The 21,095-nt window shown below is 41.0% G+C and overlaps 2 protein-coding genes across 4 annotated transcripts; one reads left to right on the top strand and one right to left on the bottom strand.

Moving 5' to 3' along the window:
• Positions 1–8,644: 8,644 nt before the first annotated feature.
• On the top strand, positions 8,645–20,659 carry prpf39 (PRP39 pre-mRNA processing factor 39 homolog (yeast)). Of its 3 annotated transcripts, none has more exons than XM_030772978.1 (14): positions 8,645–8,773; positions 15,187–15,800; positions 15,901–16,026; positions 16,188–16,306; positions 16,463–16,630; positions 16,767–16,932; positions 17,352–17,459; positions 17,693–17,857; positions 18,281–18,407; positions 18,628–18,896; positions 19,019–19,203; positions 19,443–19,517; positions 19,786–19,900; positions 20,190–20,659. In XM_030772978.1, exons 1-14 carry the CDS (start codon positions 8,761–8,763, stop codon positions 20,268–20,270), a joined length of 2,331 nt encoding a protein of 776 aa, XP_030628838.1. In that variant the 5' UTR covers positions 8,645–8,760; the 3' UTR covers positions 20,271–20,659. The 3 variants fall into 3 exon arrangements, with proteins under 3 accessions (XP_030628838.1, XP_030628839.1, XP_030628837.1); XM_030772979.1 differs by lacking the exon at positions 8,645–8,773 and adding an exon at positions 13,989–14,096 and having other exon boundaries at positions 15,202–15,800; XM_030772977.1 differs by lacking the exon at positions 8,645–8,773 and adding an exon at positions 13,989–14,096.
• arf6a (ADP-ribosylation factor 6a) lies at positions 9,656–11,314 on the bottom strand. The gene is made up of 2 exons (XM_030772980.1): positions 11,215–11,314; positions 9,656–11,041 (listed from the first exon to the last, which is right to left on the bottom strand). The coding sequence occupies exon 2, from the start codon at positions 10,301–10,303 to the stop codon at positions 9,776–9,778; it is 528 nt and encodes a 175-aa protein (XP_030628840.1). The 5' UTR covers positions 10,304–11,041; positions 11,215–11,314; the 3' UTR covers positions 9,656–9,775.
• Positions 20,660–21,095: the final 436 nt, after the last annotated feature.

Here is a 21,095-nt window from a genome sequence, read left to right as displayed (position 1 = left end):
AATGTCTTTTCTGCAAAAGAAACCAGATAAGTGATAAAAAAAATCTGAGAGTGGCGCTGGTGCCTTCATAGTTCTGTATAAGAATAATGGCCATTAAGTATCCCATCACTCCATTGGATGGAAATTTGGAGTAACAGGGTTTAAATCTTTGACTACTAACATGACACATCCTACGTGTTTGGAAATCAGAGTCCATTCAAATCACTTCTCAGCAACTCGTTATGCACTACTTGCCCACCTAGAGTGGTTCACAAGGCTCTCTTAACGTGTAAGTTCTTAAAGTGTATTTCACATTCCTGTGTTCCTCCTAAAATAAGGCTTGAGAAAGATTGAACTGAAAATTAATTGGTTATATTGCCAGCTGAGCCTGCAGGAGTGTAACTGATCTCTCTGAGAGCCTCCCACAGTTCTCTCTCTCCCGTTTTGAAATAGGTACCTTAAACAATGAACATCTGAAAAGGAATATCTCTCCTTGGACTCTGTATCCATGCAGTCATGAGGAAAGAATGATAATGATTATAGGTTATAACGGATTAAAAAGAATTCAAAGTGAACACACCATATGGCATGACATGTGAAGGTTATTTCACACCTAGTACTCCTGTCATTAGTACTCCTATCAGTGACCTTGACCAAGGCAAGACCAAGGCACCAGCAAAACTCCTGGAGCTGGTCACTGGGCGCCAGCAGCAGCTACCCACTGCTCTTAGCTTCTAGTGTGTGTTCACTGCTGTTGGGTGTGTGCTAGAGCAGTGAACAGTGATGGGTTAAATGCAGTGATGGCAGTGATGGGTTAAATGCAGAGAATCAGTGTGCGTGTGACAAATAAAGTACTTCTTCTGCTTCTTCTTCCTCCTCTGTTGGCAGGACATTGGCTGGATGGTTGACATACCCATACACTCCAGCATCTGATGTTGAGTTATGTTTCTTCTCTGAGTGATTTGCATTGAATGAGTTTCATTTTGGAGTTACTAATGTAACAACACACATGGGAGATGTCTTGTTAATACTGGTTCCTGGAAATTAATGTTGACAGTGATTCTGAGATCACACACACAGGCATACACATATTCTGCCATGCTGAGAGGTTAGAAGTGAATATCTCCATCAGATGTGATCAGTGGTGTGTGGTAACAAAGTAGAAATACTTAATTACCATACTTAAGTATATTTGGGGAATACTTCTACTATATGCAGGGAAAATATCACTTTGCATTATGATTGTAACTTTTAGAGGGAAAATGCACCTCATGGCTATTGTCATGATGCAGTATTAATATTATAGGGACCTGTGCTTGCTTAATTACTATATGCTGCACAATGTATCTGTGTGTTAGAACAATGAGCATTTATTATGGTGAAGACAAGGCCTCTGTCTGTCTGCAACACCTGGGAGCGAACACAGAGCGAACACTGTGCTCCATGGGAAAAATGATCTTGTATACCCCCACACATGTCCCTGGAAATTTGCCTCACTGTATGATAAGCTCTGCACTCCTTAACCTCAGTGAGAACTGCACTTCACCTCTGTGTGCTTCTCCTGTGCTCATGTAATAAAGGAAAATGATTCATCACATCTGAAGTTTGTTGCTTCTGAGAATTAGCAACTCTCATTACAGGGGGCTCCAAATTTCCCTTACATATACTCGAATAGAAATGTTTCTGTCAACTTCCAGTTTTACTTCACAACATTTTCAGAAGCAAATGGTTACTGTTACTCTGTCACGTTTAACCAGACACCGTTGTCACTTACCGCAATATTGCATCAGGGCGGAAAACGACAAATACGCAAATACTCACAGTACCTCATTCAGTGAATCATTCATATTTTCAGCGAATTTACATCCTTCTGTAGACTAGATTAGCGTCCGCGAGGTTACCATGGTTATGACCAGCTCCTGCTACATGAACGATATGTTTTTCATTTCCACCATGCTCAGAGTCTTATTTAGATCATTCTACTAGGTGCTATTTTTTTTTTTTTTTAGCAAAATTGCAGTTATTTCACCCATATTTGAGCTGACTAATGGGAGCCAAGGCATTTTTGAAAAGTCACTTAGGTATTAAAGCAGGGAAAAAAACAAAAAACAAGCAGCGTCCTGTGATAGGCACAAATATGGCAGTCTGGACTTTTCTTTTTTTTTGTAAGAAAGACTTTTTTTTTTACCATACATAACTCACAAAAACAACAAGGAAAGCTCCTACTGCTTTTTCATTATTTATGTCATGTACTTGTACGTGATACTTCAAATACATGCAATATCAGATAGGCCTTATTGAAAACCTACTATTAGCGAAGGCCTCTGGTGGCTTACTTTACCTTTTACATGAGTCATTTCACAGAGAGACATCTATACTTTCACTCAAGCATGGCTATGTTGGATACTTTATACAACACTGGATGTGACAAAGAAAGAAAGAAAGAAAGAAAGAAAAAGAAAGAAAGAAAGAAAGAAAGAAAGAAAGAAAACATATTGTTCTTCAAATGATATTCTCTATTGTTGAATTTATTCTGTGTTCAGTGCACTCGGTACTTGATGCCCTTCAGTACATTTTTTTCCTTTGTCCTTTTGATCTATAAGTTTGACTTGTGGCATGTTTTACTGCACTGTACATAATTTTCCCCTCAGACAGTCACTGAACTCAACTGAACTGACCTGAACTGAACTGAACTGTACTCCACTGAATGGATTTATAACTGCCACATGTGGGACTCAACAGAGCTCAAAATGACCACAGGCTGTGTGCTCTCATTTTTTTTTTTTACCTATGTTCATGTCCTTCTTTTAACTGTATGCATGTATTTCACATGTAAGACCAAGAGTGTCTGCCTATGAGCCAAAAAGTTGGGCCCCCTACTCAAATAGTCACCATAGAAACAGAAGAGACAGATCAACACTGTCTGGTTTACTGGGGCTGATTCTTCTTTTGCCAGGGCAAAATCTGGGATACAAACAACTATAGGATGGGGAGAGGGCTATTTCTGCTCAATACTGTGAGAATGTACATAGTGAAACAGACTGTTTTGTGACAGTTATTTTTCTGCCCAAAACTGAAATCCAGTCAGTATTACTCAGTTGTGTTGAATTCCGGTTCCAACCAAGGAGAGGGAGCTGCCATAGACTACACATGTTGACCTGCTGTGACACAGAGAACAGAGGCACAGAGAGAACTGCTATCGCGGACATTTCAAAGCTTCACAGGCTCTTACGTGATCCAAAAGTCAGGGAAGCAGCTGAACAAAAGTAGCTATATATTTAAGACACAAAGTTATTCCTGGTCAGACATTTGATAGATGTCTCACATATGCTTGTAGCAGTTAAACAAACAAGTTAAACAAACATGCCCTACAAAGGGCAATTTTTATAGAATATACAGAAAATATTCATAGGGATAAACTGTAATTTATTCAGGTTAATTTAGCACGTGGTTACAGAAGTGAAGTTAGTTCACGAGAACTTTGACATTATAAAATGTCCCTCAACACATCCACTTATCTGACATCCGACAATGAGACAAACTATTGTAACTATCAGATTTTAAGATTCACATGAATGGAGGCAGTTTGAATAATCCTGTGTGCAGTTTTGTTCCATGTTTAGCCATATTGTCTAGGCAAGCAGCTTAAATGGTTGGCTCTTGCCCAACACTTTAAACAATAACATGTCTCCATCTGTCACAACTCCATGGGCCATGTGTCCAACAGGATAAGCCAAGCATGCATCACTTCCCGTCACTCTAACTAAAATTGCTCATCGTCATCTTCTACCAGCCTGCACAGTCTTGTGACATCACTTCCTGCTGTCTCCGTGTGCTGCAGCACATGTGCCGCTTTTAAAATTAACTGCCACCACATGCAAAAAAACAAAAAAGGTCATAAGGCCTATTAATTGTTTGCAGATGTAGGAGGGTTGAGTCAGTGGATGTGTTTCTATCAGTGACTGTTGAAGCCTTGAGGGCAGATGCATTTGTTTACAGGCTAGTCTATTGTGTCTGTATCTGATCGTCAAGCCTTACTGACAGCATGAAACATCTGAGGTCACATTTGTGTGTCTGACTAGACAGATAAGGGCTCATGATCTAAATGATTCAGCAAGAAACAATAAAGGGTGTGAGCTCTGCATGATAAAACTGATCTAAGAAACATCAGACTGACACTAAATAAATCAGTGTGAACATTTCCTTAATAGCGTGCGAGACTTCTCTTTGAAGACTGTCTGAGTGATCTAAAGTGAGCGCGTATTTATTTTGCATTCACTGCAAGCTCCATATTTACAATAAGCATACTCATCATCTATGATCCATGGAACTATTTTCCTGAAGTGTGCTCACTCTGTGGTGACTGTGAGTAGATGTGTGTGTGCTCACTAAGAGGTGCAATGATAATCAGCTTTCTTGGTTTAATTATCATTCAGGGTCTTTCCCTGATGACACACAGTGACCTTCTAAAGACCTCTGAAAGCCCACCTCACAGTGTTCACACAACGGTGTTTAAGTGATTGCGTAATTCCCAGATAAGAGACAGTATCAGAGTTAATGTGTGCTATGGATTTGAGATGCTCTTTTTTGCTTTTTCTCCCCTTTTCTCACAATTTAGTACTAGGCAATTCCCTTATATGTCCATAGTCCCCATCGTGTGCATAAGCGCAGACTATTATGTCTCCTTCCCTTCAAATCAATTGTGTTTGAGTGGATGTCCAGCTAAGGTGGAGGCACTGCTTCTGTGATACAAACCTTTTGCACTGTGCCACCTGAGTGCCCTCTGAGATGCTCTTTCAGAGTGTGCAATGCATGGAAAGAGAAAGGGTCAATGACATCTTGCAACACACTACATTCCAACATGTTAACATGCTGAAAAATGTGCTTCTTGATGTAGTGTATGTTGCATTAATCTAGCAATAAATGTCCTGGTAGCCTATTTTCTCAGGGTCAGAAGGCTGTTTCTAAATCAATGTATCTGCATAGACTCAGTATATATAAGACATATGGCCATGACATGTGGCATGTGACATGTAAAGAAAGTGAAAGTCGAATGCAGCCCTACTTTTCCATTCATTCATGTGGTAATAAGGTGTGCATTTTCTTACAGCCTACTCTGATGAATTACCCTTGTCATATGCTTCTGCTGTTTTAAATGGGAGGAGTGAAATGAAACTTTCAGTGAAGGAGGGATATGAAACTTGGTATGATACACTTGGTATCTAGCCTGTGCATGAGTGTGGTTATGTGTATGCACATGTCTATAAAAGAAAGTGAGAAAAAAATGAAAGCAATGAAAGAACTTGCTATTTTGCTGAAATAGTTAATAAAAAACTCTCTCTCTGTCAAATCGTCATTCAATCAAAAAAGTACTCCATGACAGCGTCCTAAGGGTTGTTCCAGTAAGAGTTATCAGTTACCAATCGGTGGAAAAATATTTTTATACATGTGCTCTGGACATTTTGCCAAATTAGCATGTAGTGACATCAAAAATATCTATGCGCCAAATATATATGTTAGCACAACCCATCTTCGCACATTAACTCTTAGACTCGCATTCACAAGTCATCTGATATGTTAAGGCTGCTTCGTTCACTTTACACCACAATGAATCCTAAGCCAATCAGATCAAGGTATTAATGAGGAGCAAAAAAGAGACGTGAATGAGCCTATGAGTCTGACTCTGTAGCTTCCGTGAGAGCAGAGGCGAGCTAATGGGCACTGCAGAGGCACTGGAGAGTTAGACCTTTGGCACTGAGTTCTCTCTTGCTACTGCACACGCCGCTTCACAAATGAGGCTAATTATTACAGACTGACTGACATCTTAGCAGTGAATCTGGTGACCAAGAGGGGAAAAGAAAAGTATTTATAGCCTGTGAATAAAAGAAATCTAAAAGCCTTTTCTCATTTTAGGAATAAGGGCAGAAATTTACTGAGCAACCAAAATCCTCAACGTGCATCACTGTGCATACAAATGTGGTTTTATTCATACTGCAAGCCGCAGAGTTCATTTATAACCTGTTGTTCAGATCATTTTTTTTGTCTGATTGATTATATACAAAGTGAAAGTGTAAACTGACATCCCTCCTTAAAGGAACATCCACAAAAGATGCTATGTCTGTTAAGTATCAATACGCATGCCACATTTACAGGTCTACCATGGAAGCCAGTGATGTGATGGTTGCTCTACAGATCATCCTCAAGATGATTTGCACACACACAAACAGCAAGTTTGTCTATCAATGACAATGAGTGTGACAAAGAAAACTGTGGCCCATACCATTACTGTTGTCCTCCATGTTTTTGACAGACCTTCTGACAGACAGATATGGCAAGAGAAACCTGTCACATGGGAACTGACATGAGAATAATTGGTTCATATTAACCCCTGATCAGTTCCAGTTTGATAGCCTGCACTTGTATCATATGAATGTCTCATGGCTTGGAAACTGATTTAGTAATCACACACAACTGACAAACCAGAAATATACAATTCCATTTATATTTTATTTGTGCTGTTCACACTGTTAATAAAATATCTGATCTGTGTTACAAGTGAGAGATAAGACCAAACTGGGAGATGTTTAGCTGCAGCATGAGCTGAACCTGTATGTCTGTGGCCTGTGCCACACTATAGGTAAGTGTGTTTACTAATGCGCGACAGGATGGGGGTGTCTGGGTAAACAAATTAATGGGAATGTGCTGCAAGGCTGATTCAAGCTTTATTGTTCTCAGCGCAGCTCTTTCAGAAACACACAATGGATCACTCCACCCGCCATCCTGAACACAATGGGTTAGCTCCAGGCTAATGCTCGCTCTGTATAATGAAGACGACTTTTGCTCTCTGTTCACACTTTACAAACTCAGCTCTTCCTGTGTTAATGTATGGAAAACATATGGGGTGATGGGTCCCGGTGAGACTCAGATTCTGCTTTAAGGCCTGTACCATAGCACCAACAGTCTTTTTGACAGGGACGCACGTGCTGCGCATCAGTGGGATTCATTTTGAGTGAAGGGCCTTTGAAATTCCTTAAATTCTTCATAAAATGAGCAGCCTTGGAATTTCGCATTCATTGGCTCGATGCTGTTCTTAGGTTGCACTGCTCTGTAAAAAAAAAACACCAAACCAATACATTTTGCACTACTCTACTCAGTTATCACAAAGACCTTTAAAATGTGAAAAAATAAAAAGTGTTGTACGCTGACATCAGATGGGTGGCCCTCTGGAATTTCCTCTGGAATGAGCTCCTCAGTCATGCCTTTACACTATCCTGGAAAAAAATACTGAACATTCATTTACCAAAGTGATGCCAAAATTAAGAGCAGCAGCCAGGAAGCATGGATCCTAAGTCTATTTTTTAGAATAATGATCTGAAGGAGCGAAACTTTTCATTAGTTCTGTGCTCTCCAAACCTAGACCAACAGTCTCTTTGAATGGTGATCATTGGGGCACAGCGGTGGAAGTTTGTTTCTCTTATTTACGGAGGACTGATAAGGTCACAGTGATCGATTGGGCAGTTGCTGTGTTTGATGTCTTTAAATGTATGTTTGACCAAACATGGCTGGAATGTCCTTCGTCCAAACCACATTACAGTCTACCCAAGGCTGATCTTTCAACACAGCAAACACAGGTCAAACTCCAACGCAACATTCACAAAACAAACAGCACACTCAGCAACAAGTAAACTTGGGCAGATATTCATTCATTACAGGGCTAACCTTGTCGGCTTTCAGACTGTCGTTAGTGAGATTAAGATTATCCAGAATGTACTGCTGCTTATTTTGAATTACTTTATTATAACAGATTGTACTCCCTGTGCATAACTGTCACTTGGGTTGAAGGTTTCTTGGCCACGTACTTGAGTCAGAGGACATAGTATTTCTCCTTCCAGCAAAAGAGTTATGCAATTTTGTGTCCATATCCAGAACTAGCTTGAAGGCAAATCAATTTCTTTTGTGTCTCTGAGTCTTTTGGAGTCAAAGTATGTCATCAGGGAAGACAAGAGCCAAGTTTCAAACAATGACATAGTCAGCTCTTGAGTCAATAAGATAAGAAAGACCTGTTTCAAAATGACGAGAGTAGTCAGTTTGTATTGAGAACATGTTCATGAATGGCATTAGAGTGCGAGCATCTATTTGAGTGCCCAAATCAATTTATTTCCAAAAGTGCAACATTTACTCACATATCAACAAGTTGGATGACAGGGACAGAGAGCACTGAACCTATTACTGTGTGTATAATATTCACTGGGTCAAACCGAATGAGAAGTGGAAATGTAAACCCTAGAATTTCAAACTGTACGAACTGAATTCTGGAACATGCTCACGAAAACCTTCATTTAAATGCTCTAGTTTTAAGTGAAAACTGTGAGGGAAGTACCTGCCAGACTCTACCCTGAAACCAGAGATCTCATCACTTATTCACACCAAATGAGTCACAAACACATGCGCACAACGGAAACAGACTTAACACCACAAGTTTTTTTCCCTCCCCCGTCAAAGAGCTCGAAGTCTCCACTTCTTCATTTGCTACTCTCAAATAGTTGTGGTGCACTGTCTCTGAAGGCATGTAACAGATGTTTTTTCTTTTACGTTTTTTCCACAAAAGGTTACAATTAGATTGTTGTAGTGGATATATTTTTATTATTTAATAATAGTAAATTGGTCAAAATAACAAAAAAAAAAACCCTTTTGTCATTAATTTAATAACAGAGAGAAAATATGCTTGTCTGTGTGGTATGATCATGAAGCTGGCATTATACTCAATGCACTGGGAGCACCATGAAGCACACAGGTGGCCAGAAGTTATGGGGTTTCAGTAAACACTTTCTGGGGTCCAAAGTCAGTCCAAAACTTTGCTCATTTCAGTAATAAAAAAAAAATCCAAACAGGAGTTCAACAGTTCCCACTAATCTCAGATAAACCACTCTACTGCTGTCTTTCAGCCCCAGTAAAGAAAAAAATCTGCTCTCTTGCTTTGGACGTTTCAAGTGAGGATGCAAAAGGCTGTAAATATTCTAACTGTAATGGAAGCTCAGGAAACTAGGAAAAAAACCCTCAGGCTCAGCAAGTCAGCCAAACAGAGAGAGGACATGTGACAGAATCTCTCAAAGATTAGGCAGTTTGGCTATGATGAATTTTCTAGAAAAGGGGTGTGTATTTGTATAACTGAATTCTCTAAACAATTCCCAACTTGGATATTGTAAAATTCTCATTCCTGTTTTTTTAATACATTCTTATGACCTTGACAGTTGTGACTAGGTAAAATGATACACTGATATATGATGTCCATGACAAACATAAAAAAACAAATTATCCAAGAAAGGAAAATTTGGTCATTTCCAAACAATCCAGGCCTGGGCCAGGGATAAGACCTGTGCATAGGAGAGGCCAACTGTTTAACTATAATAGCAAACGTGAATGACAGTAAAAAAGATCACACCAGTCCCACTCAGCCCAACAAATCACTCAGTAGAAATAAGGTCTGCACCCCCATAGATTCTGAAAATAATACTTTATGGAATATTCAGACAGAAATTAATAACTGAATGAAAACAGATGTAATACAATGCCAGAAGCAAACTAAAAAAGCCAGCGAGAAAGTATTGGTATTGAAATAAAGTGAGTTATAGGGAGTCATCAAAATTAAAAAAAAAAAAGGGGGGGGGGGGGGGGTAATAATAAAACTTCTTATGGATATAAGCTGATCAGAGAAGCCAAGTTATTAGTTAACTGCCTCTGATTAGATTTTTCTTTCATTCCGTTTAATTTCTTGTTGATCTGACTAAACAGATCATTAAGATTTGTAATTTGAAGTTAGCCAAGTGAGCCCCTCGTATAGTCCATCACCTGTTGTAGCGCAGGAGGGCTGAACGTACCAATTTCTATCTCTAATCCGGGTCAGACCGAGCTTCTCTTGGATCTCATGTGGTTTCATCGCGTCGGGTAGATCTTGTTTGTTGGCGAAGATCAAGATGATGGCATCTCTCATTTCACGGTCGTTGATGATACGATGCAATTCCTGTCGAGCTTCGTCTATCCGGTCCCTGTCGGCACAGTCCACCACAAAGATCAACCCCTGCGTTCCCGTGTAATAGTGCCGCCACAGTGGCCGAATCTTATCCTGTCCTCCGACGTCCCAAACGTTGAATTTCACATTCTTATAGGTGACTGTCTCGACGTTGAACCCGACAGTAGGAATCGTAGTGACAGACTGTCCCAGTTTGAGTTTGTAAAGGATAGTTGTCTTACCGGCAGCATCAAGTCCAAGCATCAATATTCTCATCTCCTTGTTGCCAAAGATCTTTGAAAGCATTTTCCCCATTTTCTTGGCCGTACATAAATATCCTATTAGACTACTTATGAAAAACGTTTCTTTATCCTTTTCGAAATAAGCACACCGTCTGAATTTGGTACTTTGTTTCCCTTGTTAATGTATGATTCTTGAAGACTGTGGGCAATTCCACGTGACACCGTTTTACTTCAAACAACGCGAGCGACAAACATCCTAGTTTTGTAACAAACAGTTAGCATACAATTTTCAGCACAAGTTACAAATCAGTCAAATGATTTCTTGTCCTTCAAATTAACCACAGCCCACCCCAAGTGCGACTCAGTTAACTGCGAAAATGAGGAGCAGTGAAACCAAGTTAGAAATACAACTATACAGGAGAGGGTGTGGGTGAACTTGCCTCGGTGTTCTGGTATTTGATGAATTGCTGTCACACAACTTGTGTGGCGAAGGTCCTTAAAATCCACATTCGGGCCGGGAAACGTGTAAAGGGATATGGAGACAATAGTAAAAATGAGAGAGAGAGGCACCGAACCAACAGGCCAGCACTGCAGCGCGTTGTAGTTCCGTCTTCCTTCTTATCTGCCGGCTGTCCCTTCGCCCTTTTCTGGTCGGTCAATTCAAACGGCGGTACTTTTTTTTTTCAAAGGTTCGCCGCAACAATTCTGTTTAAATGAAGTATCCCCAAATTGTTCCAGGAACAAACAGACGACAAAACTCCAAAGGTCATTTATTCATCCGTGTTTCCGTTGTCCCTCTCTTCTCTTCTCCCTAAAATACAAGAGAGGTACAGAAAAGGGAGGGGTGTCAGACAGAGCATAACTTTAATCGGCCACTCCACTGTCTGCGACGCATAGTTTTCATCCCAAAAAAATCACACAAGAGCTACCGCTCACAAGCTTAACACACATCTCGAGTGAGAAAATATTTTTCCAATAGCTTACGTTAAACAGCGGCAGCCCCCCGCGCCCCAGGTCGATTCAACCCTTCCTCCTCGTCTCTCTCTTCCCCTCCGGCCGTTCAGACACTGTCGTGCTGGGTTACCGGAAAAGGTGCGGACCTGCTTCACCCGCCACTTCCTCTCAATTGCTGCTCACGCACTACGCCATTTGGTACGCGCGTTCTTAGAGGCTAAGCCACGAGTCGCGCAGGAGTGAAATGGACGACATCGCGGAACAAGCGGCTCGGGCTAGTACTTATTTCAGTAAATGAATTTATGTAACTCAATAAACTGTTTATTTTTAACCAAAACAAACGATTTGTTGCACGTTATAACATGCAGAAGTCTAAAAAGACTTCCTTTTTCAGAAGTGTTGTGAGGCACGTTGATGACGTCATTTCACGCGAGAAGGCGGGATATTATGACAAGTGGTTTCAAATAATGCTGCACCAGAAAGTTGGGATGTCAACCGCCATTAAACGTAAGAAGAAGAGGAAGAAAATAACGAATAATAATACTAATGTAGGACGTGCATTTTAAGGCTCAGTGCAACCTTTTGTCCTCATTGCCATAAAAACTGTGGCTGTTTTTTTGTATCCTAACACAACTTTGTGCTTTGCACAGACCTCATCAAAGCTTTGGCCTCTGGCTTATAAATTGCATTAGAAGTGAGGCTCTGGGGCATAATAAGTGCAATATCTGTGATGTGTCTGGAGTGCTATAAAACCAAAGTCTTACCAACAATGCAGTACAAAACTGGTGGTTACACACACACACACACACACACACACATATATATATATATATATATATATATATATATATAGGTGTGTGTGTGTGTGTATTTATGTATACATATACTGCTGACAATGTAGCAGTCACTATGCAGCCACAGACAATTATAAGTTGGCTTTGATCAGGGTGGCTGTAAAGGACCTGCAACGACAAGACATTGTAATTAGTCACCAAAGGTTTTATATGTCTTATAAATCCAGGATTTTATTTCACACATGGGGTACAGTGCATATTGGAGGATTATTGACATGTCTGATGTGCACTGGTTGATGGTTCCTCAAATGAAATGAGGAGTGTCTGACAAACATGATTGCAGCTGTGATTACTCATGTCTCCAGTTTTGTAAAGGTTTAGGGTCTGTATACACTTCTATGGTATAATCATTGATTAAAAAAAAAAAAAGTTGTGGAAGCTTCTGCAGTAGACAGAGGGTGCAAACAGAGCCAGAATTCCTGGTGGATCTTTACTTTGCTCTATCAATACATACAGACCAATTTTTTGTTAGCTAACATGCACATTAACCAAGCTAGTGTGAGCAGATGTTAGTAAAAAACCTTTGACCTATACAGAGACTCACTTGTTTGGACAAACACAAGTAGCTTTAAATTAAGACTTGTAGTTTATAATTAAATTTTAAATATGTAATCATAAAACGTGACATAGAGTAACATTTTGTTATAGTTTTGCACATAGTTTAGTACAGTGACAGGAAATGGGCTAGGGTGTGCCAACCTGTCACAGATTTATAGTGTAATACTATCATGTGGCCATTACAATATCTCAGTGTGAGGCAGACTTACACTAGCTCAACTGAATCACCTGATCAGCCAGTTATCAAGCTGTAAATCATTTCCAACAGGTGTGGGCTGAACCAAAAATGTGCGTGGTAGGAAAGGACTTGAGGACTTGGTTGAGAAACACAGGTCTGTAATACTATGAAGGCTATGAGTAGGAGTACAAGAGTGATAATATCTTCATATATCCATCCTTCTAGTAAACTAATTTCCACATATTTGTCTTACATATCCATCCCACTGCTACTATGGTAGTGAAGGTAAGATTTAAGCTATGTGATGCTTCGACACAATGAAACCGTCAGAAAAAAATTCAACTGTTGCTCCAAAATTTAAATTTAGAACCTTTCATATAAACCAACAACAGTGATCTCTTATTGGCTGAAATTTGACAGACCGGTTAGCCCGGTAAACATCAATCTAATGAGGACAAAATAACAAAAAGCAGAAAGAATTCAGCTCACCAGGATTAGATTTAGGCATCCCTAAGGGTCTGAACCAGACAGTTATGATCACTGAAAAGGCTAATAAAAACAATAACGCATTAAAAAAGGACAAAAGCACTTTAGAAGAATTGAAACAAATCAGAGACAACTTGCTGCACATTCATCAAAAAGCAAATGTCTGAACCATACATGCTTGTTTCAAACATGACCGAGAATCCATTTCCAAAACTGAAACCTCGAACCAAACTGCCGTTATGAGATATGTCAGGTTATAATTATTTTACACACATAATTACAGAAAGTCACTGTGATGTGGTAGATGAATTTGAAACTGGGACCTTAAATCACTGAATTGACAAATAATGTTTCGAAAGCTTAATATCGATGAAGCTCTAATATCAATCCAACGGATAACATTTTTCGTGTCCATCTTCACTGAACACCTCCGCACCTTTGGCGGCAATGTCTGCTTTGGCCACAGCATTACGCATGTCTTTAATTGCCTTAATTGTGTACGCTGTAAGAGAAGACATCGTTTGCATTTGCCTATTTTTAGACCTCAGAATAGTAGGTGCAGTATCCGCAGAAAGTTTACAGCTCTTCATTATGACACGTGTTACATGATCTTGGTAAAGTTTATCCCGCCACCACAGTCTCTCTCAGACCTATTTAAATACATACCCACCCCCTTAGGTTAGGTGCGCACGCGCAAACTCGTCGTGTCCTTCGCAGCTTTCGACGTTGTGGGTGCGTCGTGAAAGCACTATATTGCGGCCACATGTTGTCCGTCGGAAAACTACAAAGTAGTTAAAATACAACATTTGTCTCCTCGAATTTAATGGAAGATTCTGGTAAGTAATCCATTCAAGTGTGGTTTCGAGTCTATTAATTTTACTTAGCGTATCCTCTGTCTGGGCTAGGATAGAAGTCTATTGCTAACGACGACGATACCTTCGCTTATCAGAAGTGACGAGGGAGTTAGGTCGGCGTCTAGCTTTCAAGGCCCGAAATACAGCCTGTGTTGTAATCAAGCTGATCGTTAAACGTCACATATAGGCTTACAGTTGGCTCATTAATTTGTCGTATGAGGAACAGCCTGTGTTGTAATTCCTTGTGGAGAAGTGTTTACCACCGAACGAGAATTATTTGACAAAATGTTGCGATGTTTAGTGCATTAGCTACATTAGCTAAACTAATTTACCGAAGTCTGTATCACAGACGTCTTTAACGCCACACAGAACCTCAGCAGACAACATATTTAGCTAGATATGCTAAAGTAGTTGTTTTTATCTTTGCAAGCAGACAAGCTTTGACAGATCTCAAACTGAAAAGATTTTATCCGTAGAAATCCCCCGCCCCCAAATGCACGTTAACGAAGTGCTAATGAAGGTTCACCCAACTGGCAACTGTCGAAAAGTTAGCCGGACCGTAGCTAGCCACCAACAGTTGTTCATAGTGGTTAGGCTGTTCTAATAGGTACAGTACAGTAGCTAAGCCTCGCACTCCTCGCTATGCGTAATGTTTATCGCGCTGTACAGGCAGATGTGGCTTGTTGCATTGCTAATTTAAGATTTGCTAACCGTTAAAGTCAGTATAGAGTATAGAACATGCAGGAGTCTAACCATCGTATGTTTTTATTGGTCAAAGTATTGTAACCCAGGTTAAACCAGTATATGTTTTGGCCCAAATTGCTGTTCGTTGTATGTAAATTGACGTGTCTAAATAAATGTTTATTAAAAAATAATTGTAAAAGCATGGTAGTATTAAGTTGCACTGGAATGACCAGATGCTGCCTAAACAACATTTGGGCCATGTTTAGAGGGATTGTTGAAGGTTGGTAATGGGGCAAGCTCTACTTGGCTAAGACTAGCAGCAGCGGGTAATGTATCTTGATTAGATCATTGCATTTGCAGTAAGTTAAATTTTTTGCCTTCTCTCTAGACTTTAATCTTTCAGGTGAGCCCATGACGGGAATGCTGGATACAAAAAGCCCAGAGACGGGAGATTCTCCTGCCATGGAGGGAAACGGAGATGGTTTCCTGCCTGATTTCTCCGGTTTGACCCACAGTGCTGACTGGACAATGGGACAAGTTCCTGATAGCCTCACCACTATCTCAGATCCAGAACAAGGACAGGCCCAGTCGCTCCAACAGTCTGTGACGTTAGAGCAGTGTGGATTGGAACAGACACAGTTGGAAAGTTCTACCAATGAACAGATGGAGCAGAAATCCAGTCTGCCAGAGAAGAGCCTCACGGAACCGTTAGAGAACTTAGAACACAATACAGAAGACTCATCTGAGTCTGAGGTGCAGAACAGCGGGTCAGACAGTCAGTCTAAACAAAGTTCTGAAAATCAGGCCCAGTCTGCTGATACTGGGAGTCCGTCCAATATGGAGCTAGAAGAGACGACCAAAGAGGGAGCTGAGCAACGAGCAGATGCCCCCGCTCAGGAGCCTCCGTTCCCTTCTGAATATGAGCGACTCTCCAAAGTCGTGGAGGACAACCCTGAGGATTTCAATGGCTGGGTCTACCTATTGCAATATGTTGAACAAGAGGTCAGTATTGTGGTCAACTGTTATATGGTGTACTTGTTTATTTCAGTAAATAACAAATGTCCCCCCCCCCCCCCCCCCCCCCCCCCCTTTTTTTTTCTAGAATCATCTTGGTGCTGCAAGGAAGGCCTTTGATGCATTTTTCTTGCACTATCCTTACTGCTATGGCTACTGGAAAAAATATGCTGATATTGAGAAGAAGCATGGTTGTCTACAGATGGCAGATGAGGTACTTTTGTGGTTTTAGTAGTTACATTTGAGTATTTTCAAAGGGGAAAATGGCCACAGTGCAAAAGACTTTTGCCACTAACTGAAGAGTGTGAAATGACACTTTGAAGTAAAATAAGTCATCACTAAACAGTTTTTTTTTCTTTTTTTTTTTGTGTACAGGTTTACCGCCGGGGCCTGCAGGCCATCCCTCTCAGTGTGGATCTGTGGCTCCATTACGTCACGTTTCTGAAGGAAAACCAGGACACCAGTGACGGAGAGGCCGAGAACAGGATTCGTGCGTAAGTAAACCCTCTCAGCAGGATCTTAGTCTGTAGCGTGAGTTTTTGATAGCTCTTGTATTGTGCATTGTATTGTGCATTGCATAATTTAAAATCCAAGGAATTTAAATTATGCACCTTTAGATATCTTGAACATTTTTTTTTACCCTTTCACAGAGCCTATGAACACGCGGTGCTTGCGGCAGGCACAGATTTCCGGTCGGACCGGCTCTGGGAAACCTATGTGAACTGGGAGACCGAAGTGGGAAAGCTGGGGAATGTTACAGCCATTTATGATCGGGTGCTTGCAATCCCTACGCAACTGTACTCCCAGCATTTCCAGAGGTGAGTGCTGTCACATGTCACAGTATTATTTGGAGTAACTGCTTAACTAATTGCTTCTTTGTTTTCAGCTGTGTGCTTTTTGTGACAGTGTAATATATTTTATATTTTTTACAACATTTATTTCTGTACTGTCAAGGTTCAAAGAGCATGTGCAGAACAACAATCCGAAGCACTTCCTGTCAGAGACGGAGTTTGTTCAGTTGCGCACGGAGCTTGCCGCAGCCAGTGTCCAGAATGGGGAGGGAGAAGCACCCAGCGAGGAGCTGCCTCCAGGCACAGAGGACCTGCCAGACCCTGCCAAGGTAAGAAATTCCACACACACTTTTTTTTTTTTTTTGCTGGTGGGAAACATGCCAGAAGTGATGATGGGTGGGGGCCCTACCTGGTCCTGGAGAGAAGAGCAAAAAGGGTACAGGTTTGAAAAGGTGTTTTTCCGTCAGCAGCATTTGCATACCTGAGGATCCAGGTTGGCATCCGTACAGTGGCTGGGATTAGAATGGGACAAGAGCGAGATGAAATGACAGCAGCTCGGGCCACAGGGTGTGTGCACACCATTCTTTTCACGTCACACACGATGGTGCTTGTTTCTCTCGAGCTCATGGTGATGTAGAACCCTTGGCAGTCGGACACGCAGTTTTGCACATGAAGCCTGCACATAAAGCCACGTGTGCTCAGTGCTGGAATGAAACATTAACAGACCTTTTCTTTGTCTGTCCTGTAGAGAGTGACTGAGATTGAGAACATGAGGCATAAAGTGATAGAGACACGGCAGGAGGTGTTCAATCACAATGAACATGAAGTCAGCAAGCGCTGGGCTTTTGAAGAAGGGGTAAGTCTTGTTTCCATAAAACCATTTTTTTCCTCGCAATAACCGGTGTTTAATTCTGCTGCACTCTTATGGCTCTACTGTCATTCTGCCATTTTACTGTGGAGAGGGAAAATGAGATTTAGGGTTTTTGTGTTGGTCTAATGGCACATTTTAAACTTCTGAGGATTTTGAGTTGCATCAAAGTTGATATCTAATGAATACCCCCCCCCCCCCTCCATTTTTTTATTTTAAAGATCAAACGACCGTATTTCCATGTGAAAGCCCTGGAGAAGACCCAGCTCAGTAACTGGAGAGAGTATCTGGACTTTGAGTTGGAAAACGGCACACCAGAGCGGGTTGTGGTTCTGTTTGAACGTTGCCTCATCGCATGTGCACTCTACGAGGAGTTCTGGATCAAGGTAAATGGATCTGTCTTTGACCGGAATCGACACCCACTCTCCCCATCAACGATTTCACTTCCTCAGTTACAAACAACAACAAAGAAAAGCAAACAAAACGTCCTGCACTCTTTGCGTGTAACGTTGATATTTGACTGTATCTGTTGTATTAGGGGATGGCCAGCTTGCCACACAAGATTTGACTCCAGCATTTGCCAACTTGGTTGCATCTCTCCGTCTCCCACTACCTTACAGAAACTTATCTTTATGGTTCCATGAAGGTGCTGATGGGTTTAAACAGAAATTCTCAAAACGATCTTGACAATGGAAATTCACTGGAGCAATATCCTGAAATGAAGTCTTAAGTTTTGTGTGTTCTTTTCCCTTTTTCTGTCTCTCTTCCCCTACCCTATCTCTCTGTCCCCTTTCTTGTTTCTCTTAAAGTATGCTAAGTATATAGAGAGCTACAGCATCGAGGGTGTGAGGCATGTGTATAAGAAGGCCTGCACTATCCACCTCCCAAAGAAACCCACCATACACCTGCTCTGGGCAGCATTTGAAGAGCAACAAGGTATTGCCCCCAAGCGCTGTATCGGCAGTTCTGGGTTTTATAATGCATTCTAACAGATGATGTGTGGGGGTGTGTATTATCTTTATGTAGAAGTGTATTTACTGTATTGTGAGAATGCATGTTTGAAAGTATGTCATTTTCGTTCAGATATGTGTATTTGGAACAACTGCACTTTTCTAGTTTTGAAAGAACTAAATTTTGGACTGTGCTGCGTTTCCAGGGAACATTGAGGAGGCACGTGGTATCCTGAAGTCTCTGGAAGAGGCAGTGCCTGGCTTAGCCATGGTGAGGCTTCGGCGGGTGAGCCTGGAGCGTCGCCACGGAAACCTAGAAGAAGCTGAGGCCCTGCTGAGAGACGCCATGAAGAATGCGAAGAACACCAGTGAATCGTCGTTTTATGCCGTGAAGCTTGCCAGACAGCTCCTTAAAGTGCAGAAGAATCTGGGGAAAGCCCGGAAGGTTCTGTTGGAAGCCATTGAGAAAGATGAGGTAAAAGAGTAGGGATCTTTGTGTGTGTGTGTGTGTGTATAATGTGTTTATTGGTACCGTCCTGAGCATTGGTATACATGTATTTTGGCCACTGTACATGATTTGTCTGTGTTTCTTCATAGACCAGTCCTAAGCTGTATCTGAACCTGCTGGAGCTGGAGTATAGTGGGGATGTGCAGCAGAATGAATCGGAGATCTTGGCATGTTTTGACCGAGCCCTGAACAGCTCTCTGCCACTCGACTCGCGTCTCACCTTCTCTCAGCGCAAAGTCGAGTTCCTTGAGGACTTTGGTAGTGATGTCAACGTGTAAGTCATATCCACGATAAGTTGTGGTAGCTTGTGACTCATTATTTGGTTCAGTCGGTGCCCTGGAAATCTCAGCATGATGAGGAATTGCAGGAAACGGTTTAATTAGGGACATGGATTTTGAAGAATGAATTTGGTTAATTTTAGCACTTGAGCACTTCAGGGAGCTTGTGTAAAAACTAAAGAAGTATTTCAGTAAATTTTGATGAGTAAATTTTGCTGCTTCATTCGACACACAGGCTTGTGGCAGCATATGAAGAACACCAGAAGCTACAGAAAGAGCATGATTCAACAAAGAGGAAAGCAGAGAATGGGTAAGATGCAAGTAGTGATGAGCCAATGTACGCTTATTGTGAGCTCAGCTCCACTGGTGAAAATGAACACTTGTTTTGTGGCTGTTTGCCTTTTTTTTTGTTTATTTTTTTTGGTGGCTATTTACACCCCAAGAAACCTCAGACACCCCAAGGAATGCATAAGAGTTTGAGTTGCAGAAATTCGCACTTGCTTTCCTCAGTTGTTCATTGTTGACCACAGCCATACATTTCTGACTTAGGCTTATAATGTGTTTGTGTGTTGACGCAGTTCTCAGGAGCCTGAATCAAAAAGACAGCGACTGGATGATCACTCTGGTGCATCGGGTCATGTGATGTCAGACATGCAAACCAACCATGGAGGATACAACTATAATTGGTACCAGGTGAGTAAGCTTGGTGAACTTGGTAGTGGAACATGAAGAGAAACCAGCTGCCTCACCGTGTGGTTTTTAACCTCTGATCAACATATCATACAAGCTAGATCATTTAGACTTCCACTTTTCAGAGCGGAACCAGAATTAAAACAATATTTATGGAGCATGTCTGCACAGAATTGAATCCTAATTTTTACCCCCGGTATTTCAATAGTATTGTCCAATTGTTTTTAGATGCGGTGTTTTATATTTGCCTTGCCTTGCCTAATGAGTTTGTTTTTCGGTTCCCATTTCACAGCAATATAACTACCAGAACTCCTGGGGCCAGTACAACCAGTATGGTCAATACAACCAGTACTATCCACCTCCCCCCACTTGATTGATTGCAGCAAAGTCCTGATCTCCACTGTGGATTATTTTTCTTTTTACTTAACTCTTCTTCAGAGTCTAACTCTTGATTCTCTTCCTCTTATTTTGTTGTTGGGCTGTGTGTTGCAAATCATTTTTTTCATTCTGTGAAAAGTGCGAATAAGTTTTAAATTTTAGCCTGGTTGATTTAGTATGGTCTCTCTTTTTTGGGAACTAAATGACATTTGATAAGATTTGAAGTTAATTGAAAGGAGTAGCATAAACCCCATTCTGAGCTCATCTCTGCTCTCCTCAATGTGATGGTTGTCCTTGTCTCCAAGGCACAAAGTGAAACGAAGATTCTTTTTTTTTTTTTTTAAATTTTATCTTAATTTCATAATAAAGAGGTTGATATCCTTCCCTGTTGTAATGTGATCTGTTTATTTTTGTGTGATTTTATGCCACAGGTTCTGAGTCGGGATTCCAGTTTGATTTGTATTTAATGCATATGATAACTGCCTCCTAATAGCATGATTCAATTAAAGGCCTATGTGTTCAGTTCAACAATTGATTGTCGAAACCATTTGGTAATTGTCACCAGTAATGGTATGTGAAAGATGACAATTGAAATGCAAGTGAAATCTGTTGTGGCATTGGGCTTGATGGGAAGTCAGTGACAGAGAGGAGTCTGTCTTGTAAAATTTGGCTCTATAATTATGGTAAGGACCATCACAGAGGTATGATAAACAATAATAGTATATTACTCAGGTGGTATAATAAAAGTAAAGAGCAGAGGTGTCCTCCCAGACACCTCCCACATTGAATGCCTTTAAAAACTGGTTACTGAGCTTGAAAC

Source organism: Chanos chanos, chromosome 4 (assembly GCF_902362185.1).
Source record: "Chanos chanos chromosome 4, fChaCha1.1, whole genome shotgun sequence".
Classification (NCBI taxonomy): domain Eukaryota; kingdom Metazoa; phylum Chordata; class Actinopteri; order Gonorynchiformes; family Chanidae; genus Chanos; species Chanos chanos.
The sequence above is the reverse complement of the archived record's forward strand: the minus strand, read 5'-3'. Positions and strand labels throughout refer to the sequence as shown.

Bases quoted from the DNA above. Each gene is read 5' to 3' on its own strand.
- prpf39 (XM_030772978.1), top strand. The intron at 19,204-19,442 runs GTAAGTCATATC...TTCGACACACAG, and splicing joins TTTGGTAGTGATGTCAACGT to GCTTGTGGCAGCATATGAAG. The intron at 19,518-19,785 runs GTAAGATGCAAG...GTGTTGACGCAG, and splicing joins AAGAGGAAAGCAGAGAATGG to TTCTCAGGAGCCTGAATCAA.
- arf6a (XM_030772980.1), bottom strand. From the start codon at position 10,303: ATGGGGAAAATGCTTTCAAAGATCTTTGGCAACAAGGAGATGAGAATA.